This window comes from Gasterosteus aculeatus, chromosome 20 (assembly GCF_964276395.1).
Source record: "Gasterosteus aculeatus chromosome 20, fGasAcu3.hap1.1, whole genome shotgun sequence".
In the NCBI taxonomy this organism is placed as follows: Eukaryota; Metazoa; Chordata; class Actinopteri; order Perciformes; family Gasterosteidae; genus Gasterosteus; species Gasterosteus aculeatus.
The window spans coordinates 10220643-10231410 of NC_135707.1; the positions used below are offsets into that span (position 1 = coordinate 10220643).

Consider the following 10768-nt stretch of genomic DNA (forward strand, 5'->3'; position numbering starts at 1 on the left):
TTGATATAGAGGGTTCTGTGCTTGTAAGGTGGGATATGTGGGGGAGACAGCTGAGGACTTTGAACTAGTTGAAGCAGGTCTCGCTGGACTCTCCTGATCTCCTCCCTGTCTCCTGACCTGAAAGCTGAGTCTTTTTTACAACTGGGAGCCCCAAAATGGACCTGGAGCAAACCCTTGCTTGCTGCTTTGGTGGACACACATGAACATCTAATCCAGGCTGTTAAAGTCGGTGTAGTGTAGTCATTAAAATCAAAATACCTGACTGTTCCAGTTCTAATTGCTTTTCTTTGCCACTAGATGGCACAAGATGGCTAAAGCGTTTTAGGGCAGTGGCAAGATAATAGGAAAACAACTGCTAACCGAAATGGGCTGAGAAAAGATCTGGAAAATGTTCCTCTTGTGTATTCTCATTGCTAGTCACTATCGTATTGTTGGTAGTGACAATTACACCGTAATTTTAGTTAAAAGTTAAAAAGTACTTTGAGTTTAACACACAAAATCTATTCTAAATACATTTGGATCTATATTGAAGCTGCACATCCACAACCTTTCTGCTGAAGAAATACTCCTTTAAATATGCCGCTGCCTGCCAAGCAAAAGGTATATACTGTATGGCCCATTTTATGGATTATGAACTATGAAAGTGTGTCATGAGCCAGACCTGAAAAACCTGATACATGAGCAGGTTAGGACAGATGACAGATTGAATTTTTAAACTGTCATTTTATTTAGAATTCAGTGGGAATTCAAAACGTTGGATTCATGTTGAATTTAGAAAAATGGAGTTCTATCATTTGAGGGACTAAAATCTACCACCGGGAGTACGTCACTATTTAATTGTTCCAGCAGGTTAAATAATCTTCATAAGGCTACTCATTAATCTGTTCCAAAGAAAGAGTGGTGGAACACCCAGTAAGCACACTGACCTGTAACAAGTTGCCTCAGGTAAGGTCACGTGACAGGCGAGCCATGACGTCGCCATTAAGGCGTGGCTTAATAACGCTTTTGTGATGAGCCGCAGAGAGCTCGAGCGCACCGGCTTTACTATAAAGGGAACCTAACCGAATATATTTTGTTCTAAAGTTGGAAATTGTTAATTTCCTTTTACACGTGACAACCCAATGAACGGATGTCGAATAAACACATGAATAAGTATTCTGTTGGCTGTACGGGTCCATCAGACGGAGTGTCCCGGTTTTCGTGCTAAGGTAAGATCATCTCGGTTGCCATGTTAGCCGAGTGATTTAAGCTAACATAAGCTAACGTTACGTAACGGGTGGCGACTCTCAGTTGAGATCATTGAAATGTCCGTAGACTATTTATATATATTATACACGTGTAGAACGTGAGGTGTCATGGCCAGGTGCTGTAACAATACGGCAACGTTGTACGGTAACACACACACACACCGTTTCTGTGAAACTGTCCTCACAGCTTACCTGTACACAGACGATCCGGGTACTACCGAGTCAAACCTACCTGTATGAGTGCCTGTGCCCCGCTCCATTCAGTCTATGGTGACTACTGACGAGGTACGATGACACCGAAAGGTCTCCTCACCTGTCAACTACAATGTGGTATCCTGCTTTAAACGGGGACTTTGTTTAACCAGTGTGATGAAGTTTGCAACTTCCTGAAGTCACAGCCCAAAGGCTGGTAGCAGGTCCTCTATGAAACCATAATGATTGGATGTTCACTGTTAAATGTATCCAGAAAATGTAATTGTATCACATGTAAATATTTTGTACTTGAGATATTATTTCTCAAATTAAATTGTCAGTGTTTCATTTGAATGTTGACACACCTGATAACCGCAGTCCCTAATTCATCTGTAAATACTCACCAAGGTGTGGTGTTCAGGCTCACATTGCCAGCAACACTGCAGATGGTCACACCTGGATTTTGTGCTGTTTGCACCATGTTTTTCTCTTTGCATCAGAGCAGTAAGCTGGTCTGACTGCAGCGGACTGTATTGCATTTCATATTTTCCCAAACTGCATGTACAGACATGCAGCCAATGTGAGAAGGAAGTTACTCCCAACATGTACATGTCAATGTAATTTAAGAGAATAGAGCCATCACATGACAATGTTATTTCTTTCCCCTGTCCACTAGTGTCCACTGGAGCCCATGAGAGAAACGTTGCACTGGAATGAGGCTAGAACGTCCTGATGTTGCTCATCCTGATTGTTGCTTAGAGAAGAGGCAAAGGCATGGCCCTGCAGGTATCTCCATTTCCTAATGGGTTTGTTGCAGGCATCCATGCCTTGGGATGGGCACTTGTCCTGCCTTGCTTCTGGTTTCTTGATCGCATAATTGCTTTGTGCAAGTCCACCACCCCGGAACGAAGCCAGCGGCTAGAGCAGGGATGCTACCTCCACCCCCTCAAGGTCTTCTTTGGCTCCATTATCTTCTTCATTCTTTTTCTCGCCACAGCCCCCTTGGGTCTCCTTGGATTTATTATTTGGGCACCTCTTCAGGCTTGCCGCAGGCCCTTTTCCTACCACAGAGAGACAGCGTCCTCACCAGAGAACGAGACGCACAGGGGCTTTGAGCTGGTAGGAAGGGCATCGTTTGGATTTGCCACAGCCAACCTGTGCCTGTTGCCTGACAGCCTTGCTCGTTTCAACAACCTAGGGCACACCCAGCGCAGGGCGACTGTCATCGGCCAGCACATCGTGCAGGGAGTCTGTCGACCCAATATCCGCATTTTTGTTGACTCCCCCAGCAGCTGTGGAACGCTAAGCCCATCCTACAGCATTCTTCCCTCCGTTAACTCCTCTTCATATGGGGCCACGGATAAACATGCCCAGACCGTAGTGAGTCATCATTCTGATTCAGCTGAGGTCAATTTTTCAATCCCCAAGTCCAATAGTGACGTTGTCTGTGTGCCCTGTGATGATACAGAAGAGCCCTCAGCCGAATCCCCATCTCCCGTTCTAAATGCCAATCACATCTCCAACCAGCAGGGCGGAGCAGGTCACCGCAGTGCTCCCCGAGCTTTGCTCTCCCAGGGTCTCCGGCAACAGGATGACGTACCCTGGGAAGTGTCCTCGTTGTTTCCAGCCAATGTGGACATACTGTGTTTAGAGGAGGTGTTTGATAAGCGGGCAGCCCAGAAACTCACCCAAGCGCTGAGACCCGTGTATGGACACATACTGTATGACGTCGGCGTGTATGCCTGCCAGCCGCCGTGCAGGTGTTCCTCTTTCAAGTTCTTCAACAGTGGCTTGTTGTTGGCCAGCCGGTTCCCTGTGCTTGATGCCCAGTACCAGTGCTTCCCCAACAGCCGCGGGGAAGACGCACTGGCTGCCAAGGGCCTCCTCTCTGCTAAGGTGCTTTTCTTAATGTCATGTATTAAGCCTCTTGTTCATGCAGTTGTCATTTTTGGTGTTGCACAATCCATATTAATTTGCTTATGTCTTTTGTCACAGTATGAGTAAAGTAAAAAAAAATAGATTGTTTTTTTTTTTAAATGTCCAGGTGCTAATCGGCCAGAATCAGAAACAGAAGAAAGTGGTTGGCTATTTTAACTGCACACATCTCCATGCACCAGAGGGTAAGTCTTATTTTAAACGTTTTGTATTTTTCTTGAGGAAAAATAGAAGATAGTTCTGTGATGGCTGGTCTGTGTTTGCTTTAATCAGGGGATGGAGAAATTCGCTGTGAGCAGTTAAACCTGGTTACCACGTGGATTGGGGATTTTCAAGCGGCCACCAAACTGCCTGATGAGGACGTTGCTTTCGATGTGCTGTGTGGAGATTTCAACTTTGATAACTGCTCCCCTGGTGAGGCTCTGGCAAATGTATTTACTTACTGATAGCATCTTAAAGAATACAAATGTTGTACATCTCTGCGTGTTTGTCTAGATGACACCCTGGAACAAAATCACCATCTATTTGAGGAATATAGAGACCCTTGCAGGGCAGGGCCTGGAAAAGAGAAGCCCTGGGTCATTGGTCTGTACCTTTTTTAAAACATTAGACTACAGCCAATATTACACAGATACAAGACAAACAATGATAAATAATGATGTATTTCATTGGTTTGCATCTAAAGGTACTTTGCTGGAGCAGCCAACGTTGTATGAAGATGACATAAACACCCCGGAAAAACTACAAAGGTGCACTCGGTTCCAGCAGAGTCCTGCAGAGCAACTACCATGACATGACCTGAACTCACTCACTGTTCATTCACTGAGGCTGATCTTGTCTTTACTGTGTATCTGTGTAGAACTTTGGAGAGTGAGGATCTGAGAAAGCGCTACGTCTCCCCTCCTGTTCCCGTAGACGACCACCCCTTGGTTTACCCCGAGACTGGCCAGCCGTGGATCGGACGTCGGATCGACTACATCTTGTACCGCGAAAACTCCATTTCAAAACACTGCCGAACCGTATGTGTCCTTGTGTGTTTTTATTCTTCCCTATACTAATGCACTTCCCTTCCCATGCACAACATCCCCAATTTGCCCACAAGAGCTTTACAGTCTGCACACACGCAATATCTTCGCTCCCCGCCGAAGACGCTTCATATGAAGAAGAAAAAAAAAACCCGGTGAAGACCAACATAGCAGGAATCCCGCTTCCATGCTGGACAGAAGTTACAACAGTTACAACACACGACACAGTAACAAGTCTGCTCCTTGTTCTTGGTCGCTTCTCTTACTCTTAAGTTACTTTGAAATGCCACAAATAATTAATTGACCATTTGAATATGGAAAAACTAGAGTCAGTAGTTATAGAAAAAGTATTTTATAACAGCAAGTTGTCCCCTTGTAGAAAGCATAAAACATGATAAAAAACCATTCCGCTCTCTGTCTCCATCCAGGAAATTGAGGAAGTTACCTTCATAACTCAGCTGGCCGGCCTAACGGACCATATTCCTGTGGGTTTAAGACTCAACGTTATCATGGACTCTTTGGAATAAAGACATCAAACAGCACTGCGCACAAACAAAGGGAACAAAATATACAGTAGGGACATTATTATGATCTGTACAATCATTTTAATGCTTTGTCAACATACTTGAATTTGGGTTTTATTTCACCAATTTTACTTATGCCTCAGGTAAAATTAATATGGATTTATTAAAATTATATGTTTACAATTTTTATATAATGCCCAGTTACGAGCAGAGGTATTGATTTTGTATAAGAACATATTTCTATGGATTTTTCACTGATATTTTTCTTACCCAAATAAATGTAAATAACTCATTTTACACCGTGTTGGTTTTCATTTGAAGTAACAGTGTTTGACCGGGCCCAATGCCCGCCTGACGGCCTGAGGTCGCGTTTTGGTCGACAGAGGGCGCGCTATTTTCATCTCAGGTGGGTGACCCACGAAGAAGACTTCTTGCCAATGAAAAGCAGACGACCAGAGCCACTTCCGGTTTGTAGCTTCCGACATGATCGCGAGGACATCAGAGCTCCTGCCAAGAGTCTGCTCACACAGTTATAAAGGACCAGTGCGGTGATATTTTATCATTGTAGTTAAAATCATGAATATTCTCAGCAGCTCTAAGAAACTGGTGTCATCGGTGTTTAAAAGAAGCGCTTTTGTGGAGCAAGCGCTTGTTTTCAGAAGCATCGGTTCTGTCCCCAAAGCTCGTTGTCTCAACCTGTGTTGCGCTCAAAGATTGAAAGAAAGTCTCCTGTCATGCCGTCACGGGAACCGCGTGACGTCACTCACCCGACACCTCGCGGCTCAGAGACCGTGTTCGCCGCTGCGGGGGGGCGACGAGTGTTCAAACAGCAGCACTGACATGTCCCATGAGGAGGACATGGACGGGGACAGCGGGACCCTCAGTCAAAGTAAGCAGCTACAATGGCTACTGGACCGATAGATGAGCTCATCGATAAAACAATCACAGTCTGATCCAATATGCGTTTCCAAGTATCCAAGTTGCGTTTATCGGATAATACTAATTGATTAAACTCACAAGACATTTTTCAATCATCTTAAATGTGATCGTACATTGATTACCTTTTGTATTTTGCACTGTTGGGTTCGATCATCGATTTTACATCTTCTGATGTAACAAATGCGTTATTTGATCAATGAAACATTATAGTTTACGACAACCTAAAATTTGTTTTAGTTTTATTGACAAACCTGTCAGCATTGGCATACATTTAAGAATAATAAGAATTATTAGAATTATTGATTTAATATGTTGCTTTTCTCCAGATTCATAACTTTTCCGTCCTCAGATTCTGATTCCGATCAGATTCCTGAAATATTTTTAAAGAACTATCACAACCTGAATGGGACGTCTTCAAATAGATTTAAATCACTATTCAAAACCCCCAAGATATGTAGTTTGATATAAGAAAAAGCAGAAAAATCGTCCAAATTAATGTTTTTTTATTTAAAAAAATATTGAATGATAATGAAAAAGTTCACCCTACATTGCTTTGATTTTTTGCATGTGATGACATTTCTCGGTTTCAGCCCGAATATACCAAGCATTTAATGAAAAGGAATACACAACAGCATTGCCGTCATATTGTTTTATCACTTGTTTTCTGTAGGAGCCCCTGAAGCTTTCACTCTTGACGTGTTGGTGTCTCTACTGCGTCAGGAGAACGCAGTGGACATCTGTGTGATTAAAGTACCGGAGCAGATCAAATACACAGAGTATTTCCTCGTTGTCAGCGGCGTCTCAACGAGACACATCCGCGCAATGGCCCTTTATGCCCTCAAAGTGGTAACTAACATGCGTCTTCTCATTATCAGTGGTAGTAGTATGTGCAACGTGTGTTTGCTTTATAAATATCCCAATGCATTGTGTTCTCTAGTCCAAATTTCTAAAGAAAAGTGGAGCTCCGTCTGTCAAGATTGAAGGGAAAGATGCAGAGGACTGGATGTGTATTGACTTTGGTATGTAGAACTGAGAGACTGCTGCTTGTATAACTTGATGTTTGTTGAACGAGTTCCCACTGGTGTTCACTCTCTTGCTCCTCTCGGTCTCAGGAAATATGGTCGTTCATTTCATGCTACCAGAGACCAGAGACGTGTATGAATTGGAGAAACTCTGGACTCTCCGCATGTATGATGAGCAGCTGAAGAGCATGCCCACCGAGACGCTGCCAGAAGACTTCATCTACGATGCTGAAGACACAAAGTGACTAATCATCTGAGCGCTGCGCAGACTCAACTGCTTCCTTTCACTTCCTCCATCATCTCTTTTTGCAGTGTTTGAAATGGAAAGGGTTTAAACGACAGTACTTTTGTAAGCACTTCTTCCCGTCATAATAATTAACCTTTCTTTTCCCGTTATTTAACCATTAGAGGACGACAGGTGGTATCTGTATAGTAACGGTATTTATGTTCAACTGATTCTTGACATTGTGGTGGTTAAAATTAAATTCTTTTACAACCACCCTAAATATCTTTTGCATGTTCTACATGAAAGTAAAAAAAAAAAAAAAAGGTTTTATTGCAATAGTGAATTTGAATTGTTTATTATAGGTACTAAGTACAAAGAGTGGATGCTCTTTTCTTCTTCTTTTTTTTTCTGAACTAAAAAGTTCTGCTGAAGCACATCACTACACATACTGGCTCACCTGCTGTACAAGATTCCTTTTGGCTGTGCGGGGAGAGCAAATGTATTGTGAAGACATTATTTGTGGAGTTGCCAAAGGTGTAAGTGCTGATGTGCATTCACTTTCATGTACGAAGAAGTTGCTCAGTGAATCGGTAATACGAGTGGGTCTATTCGCACTCGGGCGACTCACAAAGCTTCTGCAGTCTAAAACTCTCTTCTGCAAATCATCAGCATTTGGAGTTCTTGCCTAAAACAATGTACTAAATGATTTGATTAAATTATAAAACTGGATTTTTCAATTATTCTTCTATTGACATGAGGAGGAAACGCACTGATGAATTAGTGCACACACAGCGGACACTAACAACTATTCTACCTTTTCACCTCCTCAAGTGACCATTCCGGCTCATTTACTTGTTTTAAGTCACGCTGTGTGAGAACATTAGCTAAATGCAAAATGTAATGAGGCATGAGCCACCAACACAGAGCCTGCTGGGACTTTGGGGTTAGAATGTTTTTGTTCATGGTGCAAAGAATGACTCACGCGAAAAAGATTCTCAAATAGAGATTTCATATTTACCTCCCATACAAAAATTTCTCATCTAAAGCCAATAAAAATGTTTCAAACTTGTAATGCTGACACGTATGAGATTATACAGAAGAGATACAATTGAGGGAAATTTTAATCAAGTGAAGGAAAAGAGTGCCATAGTGTCTGTGAGCTTTAATGTTATCATCAGCCTCACAGTCATTTTACCCACTGGTGTGTGGCCATTAATGGCAGTAGTGCTGATGTTCTCCATGATGGAGGAGATTGAGCGAGTTGGGTTTGTGTTGCTGTGTAAAGCTTTAGTTGCAGCCCTACTTCCATCAGTGTATTTCAACCACATGTTGCACAAAAAATGAATTATTACTATTTATTCTTTTCCCCCGTATGAAATTCATTAGGAATTAATGCCACTTCATCTTCAATCCTCTGATAAAAGCAAATTCACTATATAAAGTAATTCTAGTACTGCATTTAGTGTAAAAGCAACAAGTAAAAGATGTTTTTTAAATAAACTTTAATAAGAGTGGGTTGTCGCAGTATGTGGGGCTCACCCGGTGGAAAGCATTTCTTTTAGGAGAACAGACTAGTGTATTAAAGAGCACATCAACCGTATTAAACACTACATTACTGAGCCCCTGCACTCAAGGGGCTTTCTAAGCGCCATCGGGCGAGGTGTAGCACAGACAGAGAAAGAAGATTTAAGGTTCCCCTATGTAGTAAACGTAATTCGGAAGCTGGTACTTATATACACATGTTTTGGGAGTGTGCAAATATATAAACATTTTGGAGAGAAGTGAAGGAGGAAGTGGTTTCCCTGATTTCCGGATACGACTTGGAGCTTTCGCCCCCTTGATGTATTCTGGCAGACAAAGTGGGGCATGCAAGGAGTAGAAAAAACGCTAAACTGATTGGAATACTATCGTATTGTTGGATTCTGGATTTCAGAAGATATCACTTCTGCAGACGGTTGGCATAAGGGGATTTTGGAAGTTCTTCCTTTGGAAAAGTTGACCTTCACCCTGCGTGACAATGTCAAAGGATTCATCAGGATATGGAGACCAGTCTCAGACTGGGTGGACTTCACCCCACCGACTTAAAACACACTTACTGATACTGACTAGACCTGAGGAAGCCATCGAAATATACTCATGTCTGACTGGTGCTGTTTTTTCGTCTTCTCTTGCATTCGCAAAATTCTAGAATGCTGTCTTGTAAAATCAAAATCCTTTTCTATATTTATATACATACATACTTTTAATCACAGTTATTGGCAGCTCTTTTTTCTCTTTTTCAAAAATAAACAGAAATGTGCTACATTCCTACTGTATATGTTTCAACAGAATATTTTAGCAGGGTTTCACATTGATATCTATATATATATATAGAAAAAGAAAATCTAAACTATATATATATATATATACATACGAACACACACACACACACACACACACACATATATATATATATATATATATATATATACACACACATATATATATATATATATATATATATATATGTGTGTGTGTGTGTGTGTGTGTTCGTATGTCGTATAAGACTGTGATGTTGCTCTGGAAAAGAGTTCTCACGTGATTGTCGTAGGAAAACGACAGCACCAATCTACTGTCAAATTTAACAAGAGTGCTCTTCAAAGAAAATAGTCTCCATCAAAGTAATCTTACAAATTAGGGACTAAAAGCTTTTTGCGCACTCTGTCAACCTGGAATAGAAAGTCTGTGGGTTTCAGCGCTTTACTGCCCTTTCTTGACTGATTTGGTGCAATTTGGGGCTGTGCCTCTTGCTTTGGTCAAATAGTTTTGTTATTGTCTTAATACGACCGTGTGTCAGTCGGTAGTGTTTTTTAGGCCACTGTTTCGTATTCATATTCATTACTGAGGTGAGAGATATACATTGCTGATGTGCATGCCCCTCTGCAATTCACTGTCAAATGAAACATTATCTTTTGAAACACATTTCAACCTAATGTGAAAATAACGGACCGTCACCGACCATTCTAAGAAACACATCATCGGTTTTATTGAAACGTTTAATGCTGGCTGTGACTATTAAGTGGACATTCTACATTAATTGAGATTGTCTCCGCTTGTGCCTCTATTTTTCCATCAGAAGTTTGAATAGAAGTTCAATTTGCAGTCTTTTCAACGACTAAAACATGTAACAGCTTCTTTGAATGATTATAAATAAAATAACTACATTCAGAAGTAAATAAAATATAATATAGATATAAATAATATAAATAAAATATGTGGGCATCTGTGAGTTTATGGGATATTAAACTTGAAATATTAAACTTTCATTTTCAGTAATTTAGGAATAATGACTTCATTACCAAAGTGCTGGTTGACTTAGGCAGTAAATTTGTTTTGTTTTTTCCCCCCATATACATATACAAAAATACATATACACTCATACGTAAATTAATCAACATTGGGATTAATTTAATTCTGTGACACCTTACAATAATAATGCTGTAACGGAGTATCTCTGTTCGTTCACCCTCAGGCAGTAGTAAACTAATGGGGGAGTAGTTATTTCTCAGGAGTACAACAAGAGTGAAAGAAATGTCCCCCCTCCTTATCCGACACACACAGTATAAAACATGGGCAATGTTGGGAATCTGAAGGAGGAGCTTTCAACAGCGAGAAAATC

General features: G+C 41.3%; 2 protein-coding genes across 4 annotated transcripts; both read left to right on the plus strand.

The window, feature by feature from the left end:
* The first annotated feature begins 980 nt into the window (after positions 1–980).
* On the plus strand, positions 981–5220 carry smpd5 (sphingomyelin phosphodiesterase 5). Of its 3 annotated transcripts, none has more exons than XM_040164539.2 (9): positions 981–1208; positions 1435–1532; positions 2116–3335; positions 3484–3559; positions 3648–3788; positions 3870–3959; positions 4060–4123; positions 4234–4393; positions 4828–5220. In XM_040164539.2, exons 3-9 carry the CDS (start codon positions 2214–2216, stop codon positions 4924–4926), a joined length of 1752 nt encoding a protein of 583 aa, XP_040020473.2. In that variant the 5' UTR covers positions 981–1208; positions 1435–1532; positions 2116–2213; the 3' UTR covers positions 4927–5220. The 3 variants fall into 3 exon arrangements, with proteins under 3 accessions (XP_040020473.2, XP_040020474.2, XP_077951233.1); XM_078095107.1 differs by having other exon boundaries at positions 984–1208; positions 1450–1532; XM_040164540.2 differs by lacking the exon at positions 1435–1532.
* A 71-nt stretch (positions 5221–5291) lies between these two features.
* malsu1 (mitochondrial assembly of ribosomal large subunit 1) lies at positions 5292–7839 on the plus strand. The gene is made up of 4 exons (XM_040164545.2): positions 5292–5812; positions 6533–6708; positions 6800–6881; positions 6975–7839. Exons 1-4 carry the CDS (start codon positions 5500–5502, stop codon positions 7127–7129), a joined length of 726 nt encoding a protein of 241 aa, XP_040020479.2. The 5' UTR covers positions 5292–5499; the 3' UTR covers positions 7130–7839.
* The last annotated feature ends 2929 nt before the right edge of the window (positions 7840–10768 follow it).

Bases quoted from the DNA above. Each gene is read 5' to 3' on its own strand.
- malsu1 (XM_040164545.2), top strand. From the start codon at position 5,500: ATGAATATTCTCAGCAGCTCTAAGAAACTGGTGTCATCGGTGTTTAAA. The intron at 5,813-6,532 runs GTAAGCAGCTAC...TGTTTTCTGTAG, and splicing joins CAGCGGGACCCTCAGTCAAA to GAGCCCCTGAAGCTTTCACT. The intron at 6,882-6,974 runs GTATGTAGAACT...TCTCGGTCTCAG, and splicing joins CTGGATGTGTATTGACTTTG to GAAATATGGTCGTTCATTTC.
- smpd5 (XM_040164539.2), top strand. From the start codon at position 2,214: ATGGCCCTGCAGGTATCTCCATTTCCTAATGGGTTTGTTGCAGGCATC. The intron at 3,336-3,483 runs GTGCTTTTCTTA...TTAAATGTCCAG, and splicing joins AGGGCCTCCTCTCTGCTAAG to GTGCTAATCGGCCAGAATCA. The intron at 4,124-4,233 runs GTGCACTCGGTT...GTATCTGTGTAG, and splicing joins ACCCCGGAAAAACTACAAAG to AACTTTGGAGAGTGAGGATC.